We start from the raw sequence: 26,309 nt of genomic DNA, 5'->3' as shown, positions 1-26,309 counted from the left end.
AAGCACATTATAGAAAGAAAATTATGGCAACTATCTACCACTAAGGACAAAGTAGCTTTCACTAATAAGCATCTAGGTTGTCTGGATTCACATGGGCACAGAAAAAAAATATATATATGTGTGTTTTTCTAGAATCTCCAGTATGGCTTTTCTTTTCTGAGTATGAGAAAAGAAGGGATAAGAAACTCAGTAAACTGCACGTCTTAGACTACAGGGCACTGAAAAGAAATGTCTACTTTTGGTCTTCCATTGCACAGCTGGTTTTGGCAAATAGCTGTGCTTACTGCAGGCAGCTTAGAAAATCTTTGTTCTCTGGTAACAAGCAGTCCAGGGATAAAAACACATTCATTTTCAGTGTCAGATGTCATGCAAAGTTCGTCCCATGCAAAGTTTGCCAGCCCACTTTTCAGAGCTGGCAGCATCAGCAAGATGTTTTTTTCAAGAGGGCAGAAACAGGAACTGAACCTTCAAATCAGAACATTTTTAATAATGTTTGGCCTTCAAAAGTTTGTCTACAGTATCTTGAAAGACACAATATGGAAATGGTATATAATGCCTAATAAATTGCTCCTGCCCTCTTCTTATCTACGGACCAATGTGAAAAGTACATCTCATTTTGAAGTTTCATTTCGAGATGGCTAGTAGATAGAAAGGAGAACTTATAAAAGAGAACTTAAAAATATATATTTATATAATACCAAAGTGTCAATTCTATAATTTTGTTACCACTTCATTTTCTCTGTATAAGTAAAGATCTGGAATAGAATTCAGGTTTATTTGCTTGTAAATATACCCCCAAAAGCCTGTCACTTTTTCAGCACTAGTAATATGTAATACTGCTCTGACAATGTTTCTGCAACATCCCCACTCTTGCAGTGTTTCAGAACTCCACTATAAAATTTCAAATCGCTAAGATACTGGGCTTAGAGTATCTGTCTTAATAATGTTTCTTTCTAAAGCTTTTTTCCTGCACCATAAATGCACATGCACTCAACCCACCTTAATCATTTGTGATGTATTGGCTAATTCTACAAGGTCATTTAGTCATGTTTTAGATGAGTTTATGAGGGAATATAGTGGCAACAAATACAAAATAATGAGTAAGTGTATAGAATATTGGTTAATTCGAATTCAAATCCAAGAAACTTAATGAGTTTAAAGACCTGCTGTGGTATATTGTATATTGAAGTATACAAAGATCTAAGCAAAACAGTGTGAAATTACAAAATTCTAGACACAGTCAATGCAGTAAGAATCTATTTACTTTCTGGCTCTCTTCATTAACTGGGATTCTTAATAAACATTTCATGTGTGAGAGAAACAAAGAATTGTACCCTGAGTTCATTAGCATTTTGCATTTTCCTCCTTGAAAACATGGTCACAGGGAGGATGAGAAGAGATCAGGCAAGAGCTAATACACAGAGCAAAGAGAGAGAGAGAGTGCATATCCTCCTTAAACCACAGGAGCTTAAAGGGGTTAGAGCGCCTTTGATTGAGAGAGAGAAGCATAAGTTCCCCTCGAGAAGTGGCATGTTTTTACACAATTAGAGTTGTTCTGCTGCAGTATGTAGGTACCTCCCCCTCTGCACTGTACAACTGCACAGACCCAGGTGGAAGTACTTAGCTGGAGAGCCGTGCAGACAGATTAGATGTCAGAGCTCACTATATGTGGTATCTTTATTAGAGGTCACAGTTTTAATTCCCTCCTATTATCCTGTAACCACGCGAATAAGAAATCACAGTCAGCCTCTACCACAAAACAAGTATCAAGAGTGCATGCAGCACATGAATCATCTCTTTCTCTCATTGTCCTTACCCTGTTCCCCCAAAAGAAGGGAGCAACAAAATCTCACAATAACTGCACAGTGCAGTCTGAATAAAACTAATTCTTTGCCCAGCTATAAGCAAATTTTCTGCTTTCTGCAGTTACAGAAAGATAAGGAAAAGACCAGTGCATATAGTTTAAATGTTTCAAAACACAAATACCAATGCAGGAAAAGTATATTTGCAGTAACATGCTCAACTACCTTGATCTACAGCACAGAATAAATCCATCCACTGCCTAATAATCCATACCTTCCTGAATGACAAATATATTGAACTTAAAATTGTAAATATATCATCTAAAATTTCTATGTATGCATATATATAATATAGATGAATACAAAATACATAAACACGTGCAAATTAAAATTACACTGAAACTGTTCATCATGAAAGGAAAATTTATCTGATCATGAGAAAGATCTGCACTGTGGTCTAATACAAGACTGAGAAATAAGGTGCCTAGGATTTCAGAACCCCTTGAAATGTCACCACAGTTCCTCTGAAACTCCAAGGTGTACTTTTTCCTTGCCTTCAATAGCAAACACATAATAGCAGGCACAGAATAAAAATAGTATTTAAAACAAAATAATAGTCTTTCTCTCATATTTCCATTACAGAAAAGAAAGAGAAAGTGAAAACCACAAACAACCTTATGCTCTCCAGGAAAGTATTTAACTTTTTTACTAGCAGAGATGATATAACAGCCTAATGAGACTACTTTCCTATTGGGTGTTACAGCTGTATGAAACGTCTCGTTAAATCTTGCTGTAAGCTTAGCCATTTCTATTTTGATATAACAAAACATAGAATAAGGGATGGATTGATGAGCTGAAGAAAAACACCAGTTAGGAGACAGAAGTACAAAGCAAATATTAGTCAACCAAGACACCTAATTAAAATAAGAACAATAACTCTTTTTCTAATCAAAATCGCTTTCTGTTAGTGTTGCACTATTTGCACCAGGAAATCCTAGATATTTCTAGTTCTGTGATAAAGAATCTTCCTAATTTGCAAGAATCCTTGTGCCGTCTATCCTCATTTAACATCCACCAATATTCATTCCATAGTACTCATTTTAGTGCCAGCATTCCAAACATTAATATAGTTATAATGCAACTTACGTAAATTATTTGGAGGAGGTCTTGTATCCATGTTTTCATAATGTTGCACATGTACTACAATGTTTAGATCTCTTTCCATATGATCTGTAGTACAAGGACCTTGAGGTCGCATAACATCTGCAAGAGCCCTGAAAAACAAACAAACAAAATCAGAATAAACCTGTTGCAAAATATGTAAGGTATTTGCAATACTTTACGGTTTATTTAGTTTGAGATATGGCCCATCATAATGTCTCAGGACAAATCAGGACTCGGATTCATCATGAGACTTTGCAACTAAGGCTATTTAGCCTGCCTTAGTGTGCTAGCAGTAATAGACACGTTAAGTTCTTCAGCTGTCTTGGCTCTGTAGGAACATAATTTTAGCTTGTTGAGACTTGCAGAGTTCTGCCATTGCCTGAGCTCAGTGACTGCCACTGCAGCTCTGCCACTGCACTCGGCTGGCAGCTGAGCAGCACAGCACCGGCCCCTGCAGTTACCCTCACACCTAGATTCCCAGCAGGGTCTGTTGAGGTTAACTCCCATGCATGCAACTAACTGCACAGAGCACCCACCACACAGAGATCTTGGCCATTTTCCTTGAAAATTATTACCAAAGATGAAAGGTCACCTTACTGTAGCAATCCAGTAGGTATATCACCTGCCATAATCAGGGATTTAAGCTGTTCCCATCCAGAAAGGGAGCTAAAAATTGTCTTTTCTCACTTCTGTGACAGCGACCTGATCATTAAGATGGAGCAAAGCTTGCATGGCAACACTGCTGGCTTCCTTGAAGCTAGTTCAGAAACAGGATGAAAGCTTTATGGAAGGAGGGAGAGCAAGCAAAAGGGGTCCTAAAAGATAGGCCAGGCCCAAACAGATAGTGGTTGGGGGGTGTTCTGCAGCGTTGCAGGCAGCAGCTGTATCTGACATGTATCTGAGATGGGTTCATCCTGTGCTTGTGTATTTTTTTCCAGACTAGTTTCACTGCCAAGCAACCTGCCTAGTAGAACTGTTCTCAGGCATGTAGGTAAGCATGCACACCTGTATCAGCTACATTTTAAGCTCTGAAGCTCTCAGCATGGCATTACCTACCCCTCTCTGTGATGCTGGGCCATGGATTTCTACCACTGACTCCACTAGGAGCAGGATTAGCCCCTAGGTACATGCCATGTAACTACCTGCTGAAGCTCAGTGGCACAAAATAACTGGCCCGCCTGCAGAAGCTGTTCCCTTGGGCAAAGGACAGACATGGTGGGTGGCACGAAGGTCTTCAGGGTTCCATGCAAGGCCTCTCTGTTCACGTTAACGCAGCACTGACCATTATTTGCCTCTAATTTTTAGATCTCTTGAGCTAGTTTTTAAGGGAATGGCTGCATCTTCTGGGCACTATGCCCAGTTTAGTTTAATTTTCTGCAAAAATTATATACAATGTCCCAGATACTGCATCAAGGAAGACTAGCTTATAAACTAATAAATAAATAAAAATAACGACATTCACTTGTGAAAGCCACAACAAGTGCCATCTAGCTCCTCCACTGCACTTCTGTGATATGTTGATTTCTTGATCAAGAAGTACTGTACTTTTAAATATTAAATAGTAGCTTCATTTAAACTACAGAGAGGCATTCTGAGCTGGAGCTTGCTCTCAGATTGCAGGAGCATTGCTTTGGTACACATCTGAATGATACTGATGTTTCCTTGTGTTTATGGCTAGCATTGTGTTATTAAAATATTAGTTACAGTTGTGATCAACATGTTACAGAGTACTCTGTTGATGCTGTAAAAGGTCAGGAGATAGCAACCAAATGATTAATGGTATCAGAGCAATGTTCCCATTTGAAGCAATGCTTATACAGCAGAAATAGCAGAGCTGGCCTACATAGCAGAAAAATAAAAATTCACTAGGAGAGATCTCACAAAGGTAGGTAGAAAATGGTGCAAAAGGAAAGCATTGTATTGCAAAACATAGTTTTGAATACGTGGGCACCAAAAGCATCAATATCTAGTCAATTTATGCAGTATTTCTTTATACAAAGGAAATTATTGACATCAATATTCTTATTCTAGAGGCAGCTGGACGAATTTCTGGGAAGGGAAGAAAGGCAAATGAAAGTTCCTAACTTGGATGTGGGAGTTAAAGCTGTGTGATCTCATAATACATAGATTAATATTTCCCAACTTTGTGAGAGAGGGTTTTCAGAAATGCTTTCCTCATTGCCCTTAATCTGATGGTAAATATTGTTCACTGTAGACTTTAAATAACACCACATGTGATAGCAGATTAACTGCTGCCTGTCTGTGAAAATGCCAACTAAGTTTCCTACCATTTTAAGGTGGCTTTTTTTGAAGCGGTTTTAAGGAATGAGCTGTCCAACTCCAACTGTATTAAGGAAAAAGGAACTTCTCATAATCAAGTTGTATTTTTAACGGCATGGCACCTATGTTTGTACTGTGTTAGCCAAAGTTGTACAATCTTCTCAGGGCAGAGTAGGTCACATAACAAAGAGCTTGTCCTTACTTTCCACTGGTGTAAGGGAGAGTTAAAAATGTGTGGTAGCTCGTATTACTGAAGCACAAAGGAAATGCTGTACCTGTATTTGGTTCTTTTAGGGATTTGTCCATATAATGTAATTGATAAAGGAAGTTTTGTGCCCTAGAACATGACAATATGCTTGAACAGATGTGTGCTTCAAAAAATTCTGCATAGGCCACCAGAATGTTTTAATACCTCCATGCATTTGTCTCACCTGAATATCATCACACAAAGTAGGTCCCACTGAAAAATGATATATATGTGGAAGATCTTTATCCACACCTTTGCTGTATTTGATGATTTTTTAAGGAAATGCAAACTACAAGATAACCTTGTAATCAAGTAGCCATATCAGTATGTTCTGTATATTGATATTGACTGTAGCATTACAGAAGTGAAGAAATGTTACCTACGTGTGAGTTCATGCCCCAGAACTATCCAAGCATCACAAAACTTCAGGATTTCTCTTGCCACAAGATTTTTCTCTTTGGATATATAATATAACTTGCAGATGTTATAAAAACATGTGGAGCCATGCATTTCCCTTATGGTTATAAGCCTGAAGAAGCTGAAACACAGGTTATTTCATGAAAGGTCAGTTGTCATATTTTGCCTCCAGAACTGGGTCAAAACCTGTGAGGGAAATAATTTCACACATAGGATTCAGTATTTTGGCAACTCAGACTATTTTTGGCCTCAGGTACATGCCTATTGAATGATCAACAAAAGACTTGACTTGTGAGCTCAGCACATTGTGAAGGATAAAAGAAGAGCTCAGATGGTTCATAATATTCGAAAAGCTGCTAACAGGCTGTCAGAAGCACTGCTTTAAAAAAAAAATCTATAGAGTATGAGTATGATTGTAAATATTGTTCTTTCGGTTCCTGGTTTGTTTGTACATTCTCCGCAAGGATTAGGGAAGAAGACAAAGGTGTAGCTTTATTTACAGAAGAATCTCCTCCATGGAACAAAAGTAAAGCATTTTCCTTTTCCACAAATTTTTGAGAGAGCATTCTCCACTTTAACTAGGGAGCCTAAAAGTCCCATAGCTGTAGTCTTAAGCAGCAAGCACATGCTGCCCTCATATGCCTAGCGGAGCTTCTAGGTTTGCTTCAGGAGGCAGATCCTTTCTCTGTTTCCTTTCAGACACGATGCTGCCACATGTGTTCCCTTTGCCATGTCTGGTAACATCTTACTCCCTTGCCCTCTTAGAAGGCAGGAGAGTAAAGGAGTTACGCTGCTTGGACCCTACTCTTACTGCTTAACTCTTGGACACTGTACCCAAGGGAACATTAATCTCCTTTATCTCCTTTTAATGTCAAGTAACAAAGGGAGAATGATATACACAATGTATTATCATGTGATGTCTAAAGGGAAATATGCCATGTAGAGTTAATACTGTCCTTCCCTCTCCATTATCATCTTCCATATTTACAGTTCCATACCAACAGTAAGGTGTTTTACTGAAAAGCACTGATCTAACAAGAAAGAAAATGTCAGTAGTTCCACGCTTGGAGTCTTTTTGCTTAAAACAAAAGGAGGCAACAAACTCCCTTAAAAAAGAATAAATTTTGACCTTTTTTTCTAAATAGACTTGCCCAGTAGAGATTTTTTTACTATGGATTGTTTTCACTGCATAAGTACATTTTTCCAATGCTTTTTCATTGTTGAATATTTCAGGAAAAATCAGGGAAATGAATAGAGCATTCTTGGTTTGTTTTGGTATAGCAGTAAACAAAACGTAATGAAAGACTATAGAAACTACACTCACCGAGTCTGTGAAGTTTCCTCTATTTGCATATTGTACCACTATAACACACACGTGTCTTACTTCAGCAGCAGATTACTGACTATAAGATGAAATAATATAAGGAATTAATGTGTGGCACACTCTTGCTTCCTATTTACAAGTCAGCGTTCTTATTCCCATGTGCCAGGTAGCTGTTCATATATTTTAATGTAAATAAAAAATGGAAATACATTATTTACATGGAAATACATTATTTAGTGTATTTGGTTCACTTTTAAAAAAATCAGCCCTCATAAAAAAGATCAGTTTACATTATGCATTGCCTTTTTGATAAGCAATGCCAGCCCTTCCATAGGTGAATCTTTTCCTAGGATGGAGAGGATTGCAGTGTTTTGTGTATCCTTTGGCTAGGGGAGGGAAAGGAGACAATCTTAGCTAAGGAAACAGATAACAAATCAGCCTCCGTGTGTTTCTTGCTGCCAGCCAAAATGGAGTAACACTTAGTCCTTCTGGTTTGGCCTACCTAACAGTCTCAGTGCATTACACTTTTGCTTGTTAATAAGGTTCAGTACACGAAAACCATAAGGGGTGTTCTTTCTGGTTTTGTTTTTTGTTTGATATTATAGTGATGTGTGTTATAAAAAATGGTGAATATGAATACAGGCTAGATATTACTTTAATTGCTGGTACCATTAACTGCTTAAACAGATAAATTATTTGTTTCTAAAGCACTGCAGCCTCGTTTGCAGAACATTAGTAGTGTAAAATGAACTAGGATGGAATATTTCAGTTAAACACACATCTGAGGACAAAGGGGTTACTTCAATTCTTCACTCAATGAACAGATTTTTAGATTGCCCAAGAGATTTACAAATTAATTCCTTTTACAATTAATGGTAAACCCACCCCATGCAGCTGTAATAGGAGTGTGAGAACTTTTTTGGGGAAAAAAAAAAGCAATAGCGCTGCTTTTTCAGAACATGACTAGCTATTATGTGTACTGAGTGGGTGACTGTTTTTCCATGTGATCATGACTTTCCAAGTTGCTATAATCCTGACTTGAACATTTTCATGGTGAGGAAAGATCTCAGACAGTGTTAAGTAATCAGGGTAAGACATGACCCTTCTAATAACCACTTCAGAAACCTAATCTTTATGCACACATCACTGAAGGATTTCAGAATGATTTTCCAATCCCCTAAAATTCTCTTTCCATAAACTAAGACAGAATATCCTTTCAGAATACTTTACACCTGTACTTTAAATAGCCAATATACAGAGCTTCTTTAGCAAATATTTCTGTTAGTAGAAAATGGGATCTATTTAAGCTAGGAAGGGGAAGGCTACACCTTCACTTTGTCCTGGTTTTTGTAACTGTTACAAGCCCTGTCTTTTTGCCTGCATGAAGACACTACAGAAATAGACTGAAGCAAAGGAGAGCTTTTTCCAAACAAGCTTCAGCTCCTTAGTTTAAGAGTAAGATTTTAAAAAGAAATTGGGATCCATGTATTCTTTTTCTCAATTTTGTAGTGCAGAATATTCAAAATGTCTAAAGGATTAGTATACCTTTCTCAACTAAAACTGTCTTTGCAGAATTACCACTGACACACAGCGTTGAGTTGACTAAAATTTCTGTGATGTGCTTTGTTCTCGGTAGTATCCATATCAGCCAGTTTAAAAATAGCAAATAATTGCTAGTGAACTGGTGATGCATTTGCAGGAGTATTTTTGGTGGCTTTTTCCTGTTCATTTCAGGATAAGCTGTTAAACAAAAATCCATACAGGAAACTTCAGTAAAAAAGATATGGCTCCAGGTGTTGAGTTGGTCTCCTGGGCTGTATTTCAGAGGAGGACTCTTCATCTAAGCTTTAAAGATTATGAACCCAATCATTACCAGGGCAAGAGGAAGCTTTCTGCCACACTGCACGTCCAGTAGAAGGCATCGTTTTAATTGCATTTCATCACCGAAGTTGCCAAAGATGTTGGAATCGATTTAGACTTTTTAATGGAGCTATTTGCCTTTTTCAATGCCTTTCCCCCATCTGCTTTACTTTCATGTGCTTCGGATTAGCATAAAAAATCAGACAGACTGCAAACTTGACAAATGTGTTATGCCTCGGTTTTGAACTGCTGTGACAATCTTGGTTTGAAATATGTTGTTAAAGCCACTGGGCTCTGTCCCGAGCTGCCCACCTGCCTCTCCACCACTAGGCAGCCAGGATCTGGAGTAGACGGCACACAGCATGCCTAACTCTAGGTGGGGGAGGTTCTCTTTGATGTAACTCAGCCATTACACTGTGGATATAGAGTATAACACACACGTATATGGATGCAAGATTTTCATATTCCATTTTTTACCTCTCAACAGTAACTGGAAAATATTAAGAAATTCTACAGTAGCTTTTCCATTTTGTTATCCCTCTTTCCTTCTACCCTGGCTCATTTTTACAGCTCAGATATTTTACAAATAGCTCACACACTTGCAAGGGTTGGGGGAGTAAGGAAGGTCCTGCCAAAACCATTTTGCAGCTGGAGAGGGAGGGTGAGATGACATTTGTTTACATGCTTCAGTTGAGAAGTAAAAACATTTTCCAAGCTTTGAAACAGTTGGAAGAGGGAACCCATCAGGCTTTCTGTAATTCAGTGTTGCTGGTTGCAGGATTTTGTTTTCCTATTCATGCACAGTGTATCTGGGAACACTTGATGGATCTTACTGGGGAGAGGGTCAGACGCTGCAGATAAAAATGGACTGCTGTCTGTGCAGACTCCCCAGTTATTTCTAGTCTTCCTCAGTATACATGCACTTTGATAACCTGGGCTTGGCGAACCACAGGAGCTCTGTTCTGCGAAGTTGGTCTCTCTGTCGGTCGCCTTGCAGGGGAACGCAGCCTGCCTGGCTGGAGGTGTTTGTTTAGCAGGAACACACGGGCTCCTCTCTTCTTTTTGTGTGTGTGCTAGAGGGGGAGGTGGGGAGGGGACACAACACGACCCTGCTACCTGGCACTCAGCCTTACCTGGACATGTGCTCCCGCTGGGGTCTGTGCGCCTTCTCCAGCCCTAGTTTGGTGAAGATCCCCACCAGCACCATGACTGCCACAACCCCGCAGATGATGTAGACAATGAGGTTGGTTTTATCCCTGGTGGGGTCATGCAGAGGGTCGTCGATGCGGGAAGGAGGCTTCCCAGTGTTCATCCAGAGCGGCGTCTCATAGTTTGTGCAGGTGCTTTGATCCAGCCTCGTCTTCTTGAACTTGCAGCAAAACCTGAAGCCACAAGTGCCGCAGCAGAAGATGAACTCCCCCGAGCTGCAGTTAAAGGGGGGGTCCCACTGCCCCATCACGTCAAAGTAACCCCTGCAGAAGTCCGGGGTGGGAGGTGGCTCGGAGGGGTCCAGCTGCTCCCCGAGGCTGGAGTGGTTCCCCCCTGAGAGCACCACGAAGCTCCCCAGCTGCTGGCCGGCTTTCTCCTGAGCCCGACACACCAGCGTGAGAAGGTCCGCCACCAAGTAGCCGAAGAGCAGCCGAAGAAAACCTTCCATTCTGCCTCCCAGCCCCGGCTCAGCGCTGCCTCCTCCGCCGCCGCCGCCGCCGCTCGAGCTGCTGGATGCTGCGCTGCGCCAGGAGCTGAACATAAATACGAACATACAGGGGCTGGCTCCGTCAGGGGCCGGCCGGCCGCTCGCACTCAGCCCTTCAGCACCGCGGACAGCCCCGGGCGGGCCGGGCCGGGCCGGGCCGGGCCCCGGGCGGTGCCGCAGCCCCGCAGCCCCGGGCGGCACTTGTGGAGCGGGGCGAGCCGGGGGGGGGCCGGGCGGCGGGAGGCGGAGTGCGGCGGGGGCGAGGGGCGTGGAGGGGAGCGGGCGAGCTCGGAGCCTTCCCCGCGCCGCCTGGTGCCGCCGGGGGCTGCCACCTTCCGCTGCCCCCCTGCGGGGCCCGGAGCGCTGCTCCCGCACAACTCCCTCAGCCCGCCGCCCAGCCCCGCCCGGGAGGAGGAGGATGAGGATGAGGCGGCTGCCCGGTGGCATCCAGCCCGGGGAGAGCCGCCTGGGCAGGCGAGGCAGAGCCGGCGAGCCCAGCCCGTACTCCGAGGCGCCCCCTTCCCTTGCACCCCTCTGCGGAGCCGCCCCCCGCCAGCTGCGCGCCGCTGAGCGGCTTCCGCGCGGCCATCGGCCCCAGCTCGCCCCTCTCAGCCCCGGCCCTTACATAAGGGACTTCCCGCCCAGACGGGCGCTCCCCACAGGTGCGCCGCCAAAAAGCCCCGGGGCGCCTCCTGAGGGGGGCCAGGGCGGCCGTGTCCCCGTCTCCTCAGTCCGCGGGCTGCCCGCCGAGGCGGGCGCCTGAGGGGAGCGAGGAGAGCGGGCAGCCGGCGGAGCGCTCCTTCTCCCCGCCGAGCCCCACTCACCTGCGAGGCGAAGGCAGGTGCCGGCAGAGCGGCGTCCATGGGGCTGTGCCTCCGCTAAGCCATGGGCGCTGCCCCCGGCCCGCCGCGCCGCGCACAGGTGCCGCCTTACTCGCTCCGCACACCTCAGAGCGGGGCTGCCTTCGTGCCTGCTGAACATGAGCTGCCCCGGCGCATCGTTTGTTTAAAAATCTTGTTCTAATGTCAGTCAGGCTGGCTCCAGAGGACGCGGTGAGGCTGCGGGTTGTTTGTGAGGCACAGAATTAAAATAACTTCCCCCCCCAAACAGAGAACTGACTCTGGAAGAGACTTTTTGGTGATTCACTCCCCAGCCCTGTCGTTTAACTCTCTCATCTCCACCTTTTGGGTTGGCAGCAACCTGCGCAAGTAGTGATAATATTATCCTGAATACTATGCTGCCACCAAATGTAGGAAATAAGCCCGTTATGGCGTGACTTAGCAGTGTGGGCTGGTGCTTCAAGCAGCTTCCCTTTTCCTCTCAGGGGACACGGCTGCGGTGGCCTCATTGCGGCCTTGGGGGCTCTTCTGCATGCGGAGGGGGGGCTGCTGTCCTGGCGTGCCAGCCCTGTCCCCCTGCCGCACACGAGGGGGTTGTGTCGTTGTGGCACTCCAGGAACTTTGGCCAACTTCACGTGGAGCTGTTGAGTGGTAAATACCCAGAAAGGTGAGGCAGAGGACAAAGCAGACGTCTGGAATCGGAGAGGGCTGTAGTTAGCTAATTGTGATCCTTTGCCTTCTCTTAAAAATAGACTCTAAGTACAGTGATTATTCCACCACACAGTTTGACAGTAAGCCTTGCATCCTTGTCCAGGAGGCAGGTTAGAAAGCCCCTTTATTTCTCAGCAGCGAAAAACAATCAGTCTCAGCCAAAACCAGCCTTTTTGGGTTTTAATATTTAATTCTTAAAACCTCCACCTCATCAACATCCCCTTTCAAGTCTCCTCTGAAATCATATCATTCCTCCCTTGTGTATACTTCTCTCTGCTATTATTTATTATTTAACACTTTGTGATGCAGTTTGTGCTGAAAATACTGCACAAAAATGAATCTGTTCCATACGTATTATCGCATCTAGAGACATTCAAGGTCCAGTCCTGTCAGGCGCTTAAGATTATGCAAGTTTCCCTGTTGATCTCACTGCTAAAAAGCTGCTTAAATATTTTGCATGATTAGTGCTGTACATGTGTGGAAAAAATAACATAAAATTACTTATTTTGTGGGCTTTTAATCCTGACTGCCTGTGGTACAAGTTTCTTGTTTGGGTTCCTGGGGTTTTCCTTAAGAATTCCCCAACAGCAAGAAGACCAAAGGATTTAGAGTGTAATTAAACATCTGCTTGATTCAGTTCCATGAGATCAGGATCTGGTGCTAAGAGGCATGTGCTAGCTCAGAACTAAGGGGAAAAAAAGGAGGGTTAGTCAAAGCTCTCTGAAAAACAATGTTTTCTATGTCACCAGTAGATCCACAGAACCCAGAACCCATAAATCATGTTGCCCTAATTAATCATAAATTACTCTAGTTATGCTCTCTGTGCCTGTTAATTATGTTAGCAGTAAAGTTATTTTCACAGTATCATGTCTTAGAATTGTAATCATAAGGTAGAGTTGTTCTCGACTAGAGCATGAGCCTGTTTTATTTGGCCTTCTGCAGTGTGTTTTAATGTCTTCATAACATGTAGATGTAAAAGTATCTACATGATCAAAGTATAAAACCATTAAGTACAATAATGGAAACAACAGAGCTAGTTGAGAGAAATGTGTGTTTCACAGAGTAGTGGGGCATGCGTTGGGTTATTATGTGATTTTATAAAGCTTTTCTTGATGAAGTCAGTCAATAAACTTTTAATTTACTTTAGTCGTCTTTATGAAGTTGAGAAATGCAGAAGATTTCACAATTTAGTACCACGGTGTTCCACTTCCAAGAATTCTCTTTTGACATTGCATTGGGGTAAGTAATAATTACTTACTTTTCTACAGTTTTATCCCATAACTAATGTATTTTGCCTCTAAAACAATGGAGAAGATGAATGAATATTTCAACTAGAACTCATAGAACGGTCTTTGCTCTAGCTCATACCCACTCAGTTAAGAGAAATACTTAATTTTAGGCACAAACCTTATACAAAGTCCATTAATGCTATTATACTTTTCTTTGTTTTCTTTCACTTGTTTTTACCAAGACTTTCACCTGTGGATCAGTGCCAGTGCTCTTTGTTCAATTTTAAGCTAGAAAATAGGCTGTTTGGGGGAAATCCTGTAGCAATGTATAGCCACATCTCAGGGGAATTTATTTGAACATACACTGACTCATACTCTTTATATATGTGTGTGTATTATATATGTTCAGTTTTGTGCTTAGCTGTATAAACTATTAGAACCGATTCTTGCGGGCTTTTTATACAAATAAGAGGTTTTGAGAAAGAAAATCAAGAGAGAAAGATAATGTGTTAATCTGAATAGAGGTGGAGATAAATCTGAAGAATATAGAACAATCAGAACACAGACCAATTGCACTGATCATGTTCCAAATTCTACGTCTCTTTTTTTGTTAATAACAACAGTGTTGATGCAAACGCTGAGTATTTCCCAGGGACAGATTACCTGCTAGGGAGAATGGTCCTTTGCTGAGCAATGAGCCACTGGAGCCTTCTAGCCAATCATTAATTCCCGAGAAATGCCATACAGCTCAATCATTATTATTAACAGACATTCCAGAACCATGAAAATCTGTCAAAAAAGCAGCTAGACAGGCCTGATCTCAGACAGTATTGATGCAAAGGGTATTTTGTGATAAGAAATGTCATGGGGAAACTGGAATGAAGCAGTCAGTGTCTGTTTCCTTGATACCTATTTCATACCGCAATGGGATATTTGGATGTATAGATACGAAATGTATTGCAGCTGGAAAACAAAAGAGATGATTCTACTGTATGAGGCCAAGTGGCATGTTTGCAATCACTAGTCTTTAAAAGTACATTTAAATGTTAGAACATGTCTGCCGTGGGGTAATAGGGTAGCTTGAGACGTACAAGTTACCTTAGCAGACATGTCTTGGAGAAGGAACAAAATGTGTTCAGCAAGGAGGCTGCAAGAGATGTGAGGTTTGTAGATACTGAAAACAGTCCAGTGATTTACAAATATTGTAAACAGTCCTGAATGACACAACACACAAGTTTGTTTTAAACACCCCTACATTCTTGAATCATCTTGATTCACATTCATCATACAGCCCCATCTTGTGATATTAAGTTTTGTCATTCTTACTGTTAGGAGAGGAGTATGCTTTGCCATGGGTGTTAGGCTCACTGGATGGTTAAAACACAATTGGTGCTAGACCTTTCCTTTAGTTACACAGCTAACACTTCATAAGCCTTTGGTATTTTTACCCAGTAACTACAATCATTAGTAACATATTAGTGCAGCACTGTGTGAAAACCCAGCCTGCAGTGTGTTGACACTAAATATGCTGCTGTAATTATCAAACACACAACTTTTAAACTAACCTTTTGCTTTTCATTAATAAAGATGCACCTACAAAATAGGACAGAATGAGTTTTTTTCTCATAATTTCATGAATTTGTAGCACCTTTAACTAGAATATCTTATAAAAATTACACATCATATTAAGCACTTTTTAGCAATTGTCCTCAACTCTGACAAAATACAGCTTGCACATAGCAAAGAGATCACCATCAAGAGATCTTACTGAGCCAGGATGTGCTTCATGAATGAAAAATCACAAGACTTGTTTTCATGGCTCACTGAGGAGGAAAATAGTTTATTGCAATTCTACAATGTAGAAATTACCTTTATCACCTAATATTTTCCTCTGACATCTTGTTGTAAAACCAAAACAGTAGTAATTGCATGGGGTAAGGTGGGGGGAGGCAGTAACAGCATTCACGCTTGGAGTGGATTTAAGGAAACACTGCCTGTTCTTGTAGCTTCAGTTAAATGCAGAGGAAATAGTTTAATTCAGAAAAATAAATAAATAAATAAATAAATTTAAAAGGTAAATGGAGTACTTTTAAATGTAGAAGAGGAAACGTGTACTGCAAGGGTCTTCAGTATACAGCAGGGGAAAAGTGCCAAAATGTCACCAGCAGCTTTCAGCAGTATAGCTGAAAAATGAGTTGTGCCCTCAGGTTTGCCTGTTGCACAGCTATTCCTCTAATTCTGAACAAGGAAAACTGCCAGTCAGTTTCTCTCTTTGGTGAGATTGATGTTGCTTTTGAATGTAACAGTATTGCAAGTACCTGTGAACAAGGTATGTTTCTGCTTGTTAAAAATTAGACTGCCACAGAATTTAGATCTGGAATGATTGGCCAGGTGTCTGAGGATTACAGCAACTGACAAAGCAAGCTCTGCAGATCATTCCAGACTCATGCCAGCAAAATCTTTATGTCTTGTTACCAAAAAAGAAAAAAGGGCTACAGAGGATCAAAAAAAAATTGGAACTGCTTTTGTATCCTTCCAACTGAAAACCCAACTACCTTTGTTCCCATGAGTTCAACTTTTCAAGGCAGAGAGGAAGCCTTTCTAAACAGACCTAAAATAGCATTAAAATTTTTCAAGGTTAAAGGCAGTATAATAGGCTGTATACTGTGTCTGAGCATAGAGAAGCTGTGCTTAGGCATAGAAGAGGACACAGCAGAGAAAATTTTCTAATCCTCTGCTGTCTGACTGGCATATATTAGAACAGCTAAGGAGCTGATCTAACCAATACCTCTTGTAAAAACTCCTCAGTAACTTTATATAACAGGGACTGGGAGGTGGACATGTCTTACTTTAGAATGCTCTTTCTCCAGGCCTGGAACTTTCACAGATGGAAGTCAGAACAGGAAGAAGTCCAATTAGTGAGTCAGTTATAGCCTTTCAGTTCTAGCACTATTAACTCTCAGGAGCTAAAAGTGAGCTGTAAAGCGCAGAAGTGAAGAACTTGCTCTTTACATAAATGTAAAGTTTCTGTATTACATAATTGAAATAAGATTTTAGCCACTGCATATTTTCATGTCTTCCAAAATGTGCTAAGTCAGGCAGCCAAAATCAAAAGTTCTTACTGAACATTACTTTCTAGTGTGCTTCCCTGATAATAAGCTTTAATGATAACTCCCCATATCACTGTCACAACATGCCCATCCAAGTATTTCTTATCTTACATGTAGTAATAATACGTAGATGTAGGAACTCTCACATTTGTGGAGAAGGAAAAGGAAATTTCTCTGACAGTTTCATTTTTAAAGGATGTTAACTGCTAAAAGATGCTCAAGATTTTCAAGTAACAAGACAGATGAAATAAGGGGTACAGAGAAAGTAATAACCATCTGAGTTCTGTGATACTTTTTTGATTATAAGACACTGCAGTTTTCATGTGGCTATCAGATTCACTTATGTGATTACCATGCCTGGCTGAGAATGTCAAACGTGGTTGCCAAAGATTAAATAGCTACAGTCCAACTCAGTAGCTATGAAATTTAACAACCGTCTTTCCATTGATTTAAAATGGAAACTGCACTTGGTGATTTTGTTCAGAGATGCTGAATAATCACAGCTTACACTGAAATCACCAGATGTCTGAGTGGTCAGTACTGAAAATCGGGTCACACATTTGAAAGCCTAATAATGAATTCAGTGACTAATTTAGGCACATATGTTGGAAAACTGCTGACATGCACAAATACACATACAGGTTCCAGACCATGCTTTTAGGCAGATGGTAACAAATGTCCCTTCTTGACTCCACTTGACAGACAATGTAAAGAGAAATACTAAAGCTGGCTCCAAAGGGATTTGCTTCTCTGTCCTCTAGGGTGTTAGCCAGTGAGAAGAAATGATCTATGAACCAGGTGTACTGACATACAGGTCAAAAAAAAAAATGAAGATCTCAAGGTGGGAAGTTAAATGCAGTTTCATGTGTTTTCTTTCTAGAGAGCACTGTTATAATGTTAATAGGGTTCATCATCGATAATTCTCAGCACAGTACAAGTCTGTTATGCCTACCTAGAGTATCTATCTAGAGCATCTGTCTAGGTATTGTGTTATACCTGTCGTGAAGGAGAAGACATCAACCTTGCTTTTTGCAGCATGTCAATAGTACACTGAAAAGTAAATGCTTAAAGTAAATAATGTACTCTGTAGAGAAACAGTTTTGATAATCGTTCTTTTTTTATCATGTGGTTTCGTTGAGTATATTTGCTTAAGGTTGTTTTGTATTTATTTTTTTAAATTATTGTGAAAGTACAGTGATCCCACAGCTACTAGATAATGGGTCAAATAAAAGGATTTTAACTGTTATGTGAAATGCACATTAGGGAGTCTTGAAGTGGTGCAAGAAGATGCTGAGAGCAGATATTAGTGGTATCTTTTCATTGTCATGTTTACTTAAATCAGCAGATTATCTCTAACCTGCTAAATATAATATAATTTTAATAACATATTCAGGATATCTGCTCCCCAACACATAAATAGGAGATTCCAGTAAGGTTAAACACGTTTTTAGTACAAAATGCTGGCACCTGAGAGTACAGATTTCAGAATGGTTTGTTTATTCTGCATATTTGTATAGGCAAGTGACATTGGAATAAAATGTAAAGAAGATGCAATAGGAATACATATGTATAATACAGAAATTATATAGATATATTTATAAATATATATATATAAGGCCAGTTGTAACTTAATATTTGATAAAAGGACAACTCAAAATTTTCTTGGGTGTGTGTGGGAATTGGTCTGTCATTCACTTCCGCACACCTGATAGAAAGCTGGCCTCTTTAAAGTGAATTTTGTAATTTATATACACCTTGAAGTCTTAAATATGATTTTCCAGTTTAACAAATTCTCCCTGTGAATATAGTGATTGTTCTTCTTTAAAAAGAAAAAAATAAAATAAAAAGGAAATCACATGTCATTTCTATGCAAAGTAGGACAGTTGAAGTGAGTCTTGATAATATGACAAAGAAACAGATAATTTAGATGGCTGAATAATCGGATTGCTTTCCCACATGAACAATGCAAGCATTTCTATACGTAAAATGACCATAAGTGAAAAAGAGCAGATATCTCATAATACCCAATTATCTCACTTGTTTCTGTCATAATGTTTGGCTCCAGTTAAAAAAAAAAAAAAAAAAAAAAACACTTGCATAGCAAGATCAGAAATAGATCTTCAGTGCAAACACTGAACCTTGGTCCAGTTTTCAATCTTTTCATCTCATCACAAAGGACATTTGTAGTATTAGGTCTATTGGTTGTCATTAATTTCTTATTGACAGCTGTATACAGAGGACAAAATCTCAATGTTTTAGTGTTAAGAGGGATATTGCTATTAACAGGAGAGAAGATCCCACAGTGAGGATCAAAATGTGGTAAGTTTATTCTCACTGAGACGTTCTTCATAGGACATAAAATTCCTTTGGTTACAATGGGGTTACTTTGTAAGGCTGGTGTTATTCATAGCAAAAGCAAAAAAAAAATCTAACATTAAAGGATAGGAAAAAAAAGCACATAGAAAATGTTAGACAAAAAATAACAAAGATTAGGGCCATATTCTCAGGCCTATTACATAGAAAGAATATAGAAATATTTAAGGAAAGAGTATTTTACATACAGTGCACCTTTAAGCGCCAATGCAGATAGCTCTATACTGCTCAAAATGCATTCAAACAGCGCTGGTTTCTATGTCCATCAGCACATTGAAGCCCAAGGGAGGCACGGTCTGCTGGCAGAGTGATAAGGACAGCTCTCTAGTGCATATGCTGAGGGAAGCTGCCTGCACTACTAGGGAAGCCAATAAAAATCAGCAGCGTACTCAACAATCCTTGTTTCCACCTTCCTGCCTACATCTGTCCTAAGCAACTTTTCTGTGCCCTGACAGTGTAAGAGGATGAAGGCTGCTTCTCTCTGACTTTGTGACCTTTCACTACAGCTGCATTTCACTGGGACAAGAGAAGTCATCTCTATGCCATGAACAGATAAAATTTTCTTGGCAGCTGGCATACAGCTGTGGAGTTCATTCCCTGGTGACACTGGAACGATTACAAATCTTAGCTCCTACGGAATAAAATGTAAAATCTGTTATTTTCACCTACCTGTTCCACAACAATGAGAAAAACAAAGCCATCCCTCCTCGGACATGAACAGAAAGATAGAGATCCTTTACTGTGATTACTCTTGGAGCTTGTAAAGGTGTTCTGGTACCATGGTGATGAACACAGTATAACTGCCAAGATAGATGATGATCCAGCTGGCACTTCTCCCTCCTCCCCCACACATCATGGTGCTCACCACAACAAGTTTATGATTTTGTCCTAAAAATCTGTTGAGTCTTGTTGGTCTTTATGAATTTATTGCAGAAACCGCAAAATGCTCTCTTCTCTTTTGATTTAGTCTAGACTGTATGAGAGAGGTGCGCAATTTTGGCAGAAATGACACCCATGTGATATTTTATTCTCTTGATTTTTCAATGGACCAAATAACTCACCTAAAGTTTTAGCGGATTAATAAATATATGTGAGTTCTCCTTCTGGGCAAAAAAAAAAAAAAAAAATCTGTCTGCTCAGTTGTCTTAGTCAAGTTTTACCCTGAATGATATGATTATGTTTGTTCAGGTGATATTTGTTGTTCAGAAGCTCAGTGAGAAAGTCCTGTCTCTACCTACATTGCACTTTTTCTGTTTACATAGGATTTATACAAGGATGACAGTTTGTTGTTTGTTTGGTTGTTTTTTAATCCAGAAAATAAATAACTTCTAGACTAGTGTAAGATCATAGCAATATTGAAAATGTATTTTCTTCAAGAATGGAAAAGTGTGAAAAATAATAGCAATGGCATTGGTTCGCAAAACCTTTCTCAAGTTATGCTGCTGTGGGAAAAGCAGATGTCAGTATCCAAGGTTTATAAATCCATTATTCAACATACTAGGAGCTGATTAAAACATTTTTCATTGAGAAATTAATTTTGAATGGATTTTAGCAACTGAAATACTTTATCTGGATGTTTCCAATACACCTGCATGTTTCCAAAACAATTATACCTTAGAAGCTGCGTGCAGTAGTAAATACTGGGAGAATATTAGCAAATGGAATTCTAATGGATCTAAATGGGACCAGGGCTCCTTTCAGCCAGGGTGAATTTGGCTCTTTATTTGCTTGAGTTGCAGAAATCTGATTAAGCAAAGTTTATCCAGAAGTAAATTAGCGCTAAAGCTTTAAAATCAGAGCTTTGAGACTACTAGCATAGCCTTATGCTAGCTTTTTTCATCCAAAGAGTCCAATTAAACCAACTTGGCAGAAGTCTTAAAGGCAAGTATTCTCTGCTGGTTGTTAGTAAAAAATTGATCACTCTTTATATTAAGACAAAGGGTGCCTGTTTGCCCAATGAGGAGCAGAAGAGGAAAAACAGAGCGCAACACCAGAAGTACACAGTTTTCTTCTGGCTTTGGAAGCCAAGAGGAAAGACTGGAAATTCTAGTACTAGTCTGTTAATGATATCATTATTTCTGGCTGACAGCAAGGTAACAGATGCTTCTTCAGGTCAGTGCTTCCCAGCCTGTTCCTAGACAGACTTCCCATCCTTATTTATGATAGATGGACTTCAAGTATTGCGGCATATCAAGTGCATGAACAGACCACGTACAACGGTCAATGACTTAAATTGCAGAGTGGGAGGATCCCTCCTACAGTGTAGCAACAGTGGCTTACAGAACCTGCACTGGAAAAGAAATTTAGCCCTATAAAAATAGTCAGTTCAGTCCCAAATAAATTCTCAAAAGAAGGCTTAGGGTAGTCAGAATTTATGCACAGATTTTATGCTGATTTTCTGCACCGATTCCTCCTCCTTCTTCCTAGATGAATGGAAATATGCTTACTTGTGCAGGTACCTTGTTTAGATGGCTATCCATTTTGTATTTAATAATATTTGAACTTTGACTGCAGCTTGCCTGAAAATAAACAAGTAAATCAACCTGACTTCCTGTTAAATTTGACCAGCTCTTGAGCAAATTAGCCACAGAGAAGCAGAGTAGTTGCTTTCCCAACAGCTTGTTTCAGCAAGGAATGTGATGATCTCCATCTAGGTAAGCTCTCCATCTAGGTAAGCTCTCCATCTAGGTAAGACAGACATCTGGTCCTCTATGTAGGACATATAGAGAGTTAGATGCCTCGGAATAATGAACCTTGAAGTCTGAATACTAAGTGGAAAACATGACAACCAATAATTAAACACTGATCACAGAGGTCTATCTCACCCAGTGCCCATCTATGGAAGTTAAATATCTGGCAGAAGATAGCAAGCAGGTGCCTCTTTCTATTCAATTCCAGAATCTGGACTCTGAATTCCACATTCATCTTGTCAGCGTAAGAAGAACTCTGGTCCCTGGTTTCTTTCTGTTGTATTTGTTTTGTTTACTTTACAAAAACCATTATTAAGAGATGAAGAAGCTACTTCAAATTAATATGAGGAAGGACAGAAAAAGAAAGAAGAGGTTCTTTGGAGAGTGGAAAGCCTAAATGTGAATCATTTGGACTTCACTTTGCTCTTCAAAATTCAAGTGGTAGGACAAGTATGAGTACTACACCAACACTAGATATACTCCACTAGCTCTCCAATCAGTGATTACTTGTTCATATTCAAGGCCTTTCTTCAAGGTTTTCACTGGAGTGCAATATAATTCCTATGGCATCTGCAACTCAAAAGGTCACTGCATTCATTGAAAACATTCTGAGTTATGGAACTCATCATGAAATGGGAGTAAGGAGACACGCCTTCAGAGTCTAAGCCTAAACACCAAAGATCAAAGCCTGAAAAGATTTCTTCCATTCATGAGAAGATATTAGCATAAAAACATTTAGAGGGAAGAGACACATGCATAACCACTTATCTTACTGTGAATTCGCATGTGCTACAGATTTAATTAAAAGACAAAAGGTCAACTGTATTTTCTAGATATTAAAGTTAATTGGTCACTACCAATCTGCAATCCTGGCATCTTTGTCAGAGCCTTAGCTAGATTGTTAAAATGCAAACACCACCACTCTTCTAGGAATTATATGTTCATATTTTTCTCATCTGATTTTTTTTTCATTCAGAAGCCCCTAATACGTAGGAAGGTATCGTGGTTTTGATTTATGTATGTAACTCCAAATGACAACATGTACACTGTGTATGCCATAGCCTCAGGCGTTAGGAAAGTTTTGAGCTTCCACTTATTTTATTTTTATTTTTTTTATTTCCTCCTAGGCACTCATTACATTATTCCTATCATGCTGAGCTCTTCTAATGTTTAGAAATATTATAGAATTGAAAAAAAAAAAAAGAACAGTCAATTAATTCTTTCATTTGAATAATTAAACATTTAAAATATTCCCTCCATACCTTATGTTCAGCTATAGATATATTATTAATAGTAGCTTGTACTGTGCACTCCAAGAGAATGTTAGGCACATAATTCCTAGAACCTGGGGTGGATAATATTTCCTGACACCATGAATTTACCTGCCCAATGAAAAAGTTATTGTGTTCTAATTCAAATATGTTTCACAGTGTAATAATTACACTGTATGAATGTTGTGCTTTTCTATGAAAAATTCAGCACAGTTAATTATTCAAAAAAATTGTTATGGTTGATGAATCCATCCCACTGTGTTTAAAAAATGTTAATTGTGCTTCACTATTTTTAGGATGCTCTTGTTCTATCATTCATTCCCGTAGCTTACTCTGTAAAGACCATCCCATAAATGTATGACCATAGGTTGGTAGCCAGACTGACTGTCGTCAGTTGGGTATCAACAATGGTTAAACGTGGTTTGTTACATCTCTATTTGTTGAGTGTGTTCCTGTAGACAAACGGCCTTCAGTCTCTACTTCTTTCAACTGGTGTTCTGTAATTATCCCGCTCTCAGACCCGGTCTTGAACAACAACATCCAGTGATTCCATCATGCTTGTTTAACAGCCTGATTAGGCTTCATATTAGAGGCTCTTTTCTTCAGCAGACTGTGTCCAAAGGCACACAGAAAACAGTCTTTTCAAATGAGTATAAGAAGTGACTGAATTATAGAACAGTTTGGGTTGGAAAGGACCCTAAAGATCATCTAGTTCCAAGCCCCATCTTTAATTTTTAAGTTTCTGTCTTATCAGTATGTACATCAAGATTAAACTTCGACTTCTTGGTTGCTTTTCTGAACAACCACAGAATATTGATCTAACTCGGAATATGCCTACAGTAATCACAAAGCCTAAATGACAGAGACATCTGTAAATGACAGATAACTTCAAGTCTGTCTCTTGATCACTTCTGATTAGTTGTAGGCAGGCTATAAGAATTTAATAGAAGTTGTATTTTAATAGAAAGATGCTGCCTTATTGAGAGAGTTTTCTGGTACCCCCAAGCTCTGTAATTTAATTATTATCCATTAATATAATTGCCACGATGCCTAAGTGATAATACACTGACTTAGCCCCAAAATTCTGATGGCCACGAGTCTTAGTTTATCTGATTTTAGAGCTAGAGTGTCTGAAGCACAAAATGGTGGAGCAACTCTTTTGCAAGGTCATGGGGTAAACTTGCCAGGAATGTATTTGCTGAGCATTGAATGTCTCATTCTTCTCGTTCAGCCTACTGTTCTACAGAATGCATATCTTCTGTACATTCTCTACCACAGACACCTGCAAACAGCAAAATGATCTTTAATGGTTCCATATCATCCGGAGAAGAGGCACTTAAGTTAATTTCATCCTTTTGCCTGCTGTATAGGTGAAGTATCTTTGTTATGCTCATCCTTCAGAAATGTAAGGATGTATCAATAAGACCAAGGAATATTTCCACCAATAAAATTTCAGTTCCCCATTATTTTAAAAAATTAGAAGTTCAATGAGCAGGAAAGCGCCTTTTCTATCAGCAATAAGCTCTGCTTTTTTGTACATAGACATTGGACTATGTTGTATTTGTAAAAGAGATCTGAAAAGAGTTGGAGGGTTAAGTATTTAAAAGAACATCACAATGGGAATACAGAATGTTTGCTGTCATTGACTTAGTTGTTATGAATAAGTACAGCTGGAAGAAATCTGAAAAAATCATCACAAATACAGTGAAGGAGGAGAGTAGCTGAAGTGACAGGTTAGTGCAAACCTGGTAGGTTACCTTTGCCTGGTAGGGGATGCAATCTTATCCTTGTTTATTATTAATTTTGCAAGTAAAAGTTTTGTGGTACATGTTATGTCTTCACTCATAAATCAGCCTCTCTGTGCCTCCACCTGTGTTCAGATTTGATCTTTATCTCTCTTTACCTAAGGCCCATAAAACACCTACAGATCTTTAGACCAGGAACCTGAGAGAAATGCAAAATGTAATTTATTAGTGAGATAATACTATTGAAAAATGGATCCATCTGCTTATTTAATACTATCCTTAATGGAAAATGGAAGGTCCTTGAAATTCTGCGAGGCAGAAGTGCTAGACACAGCTGAGAGTCCACACTGAAACATAAAAAAATCTAGTACTATTTAATTTTGAAATCATATTTCCTACAAATAAAACTAAGAGGTTTGTAATAGCAATAATTACCTATTCAGCATCCTTCATCAGTCTCTGAACTCATTTTCTTCAGTCATTACTTGAGAGAAAAAAAAACTTAAATGGGTCATTTATGCTTAAATTAATCTGTGGTTTTCCCCACGTACCTTCTTTGTTCATCTCTAGCTTTAATTATGGAAAAACATTTTGTTTGATAGAAATCTATGGCAAAATAGGTGCCTACTTCTTAGTCATCCTAAGTTCAGTGATTGCTAAATTAGTGACATCAATTGTAAGATCTATTTAACTTGAAAAGACCTGGCCCACAACATGAATGAGCAGGAACATGCAGAAGAGCTCTTTGAAGCTTTTAGAGGACAGGAGTCATTCTGCAAGGCAGCAAAGATTCTCTCAGCTGCTAATGCAATCTATCTGTAAGGCTGTATGTTGAGGGGAGGCTCTGCGAAGGCCAGTCAACAAGAAGGTTTATTTGCTTGTTTGATGTATAATTTACAGTTGCCACTTGTGCAAAGGAGGACACCTCTGGGGTGCCAAACCTCACCCTGCATTTGGAGAAGCTACAGCTTCACAAAGTAGCGTGACAATGGTTCCACTTTCACAGGTGTGGTTTTTTTGTAATCATTAAGACTTTTTTTTTTTCTCAAAGTATTCTGATGTTGTTGTTTCTTTATGTCTAGTTTGTAATATACAGTCAGAATGGTGATGCACATGTGCTTCTCAAAAATATACATGATTTAACCAGTGATCTGGAAAGAACCTACGAAGAAGCTACGTGCCAAAACTTAGGAGACAAAAAAAAAATCCCCATTTATGAAAGAGGATGAATTATGTTTATACAAGATAGGAAGAAAAAGGAACATTTTTTACTCAGAAACCCAAATTGTTTGCATGTCATCTGTAATATAAAAATGAGTTTTTCCTGTTTGAAAAATAATTTTCTGGTTAGAGCAAGGAAACAAAAGGATTGTCCTTGTACTTTTGCAATGCATTTTGAGTTAACCAGTGTAGCAGTAAAACAAGAACATCCTTGTTGTAAGCCTAGTTGAAAAAACATCTAAATGCTCTGATTGTTTATTGAATTTTAATACTTGAAGGATTGCTGCTTCTTTGCTTTTTTGGCAGAAATAGCAACTGTGGTTAATGATC

General features: G+C 39.7%; 1 protein-coding gene and 1 long non-coding RNA gene across 3 annotated transcripts in view; one reads left to right on the top strand and one right to left on the bottom strand.

Moving 5' to 3' along the window:
• SHISA9 (shisa family member 9) overlaps nt 1–12,035 on the bottom strand; it is a 180,186-nt gene extending 168,151 nt beyond the window's left edge. The window contains exons 1-3 of one of the 2 annotated variants that reach the window (XM_083800756.1): nt 11,615–12,035; nt 10,228–10,836; nt 2,949–3,076 (exon numbers count right to left, since the gene is read on the bottom strand). In XM_083800756.1, the coding sequence (XP_083656882.1) occupies nt 2,949–3,076; nt 10,228–10,751 (652 nt within the window). In that variant the 5' untranslated portion in view covers nt 10,752–10,836; nt 11,615–12,035. The other variant, XM_083800755.1, reaches the window with a different exon arrangement.
• LOC310882273 overlaps nt 1–22,321 on the top strand; it is a 247,681-nt gene extending 225,360 nt beyond the window's left edge. The window contains exons 9-10 of the long non-coding RNA XR_014572877.1: nt 13,488–13,579; nt 19,322–22,321. This is a non-coding gene — a long non-coding RNA (uncharacterized lncRNA). The remainder of the gene's footprint in view (nt 1–13,487; nt 13,580–19,321) is intronic.
• Nucleotides 22,322–26,309: the final 3,988 nt, after the last annotated feature.

The sequence above is a fragment of the Anser anser genome (genome assembly GCF_964211835.1).
Source record: "Anser anser genome assembly, chromosome: 15".
Taxonomy (NCBI): Eukaryota; Metazoa; Chordata; class Aves; order Anseriformes; family Anatidae; genus Anser; species Anser anser.
The sequence above is the reverse complement of the archived record's forward strand: the minus strand, read 5'-3'. Positions and strand labels throughout refer to the sequence as shown.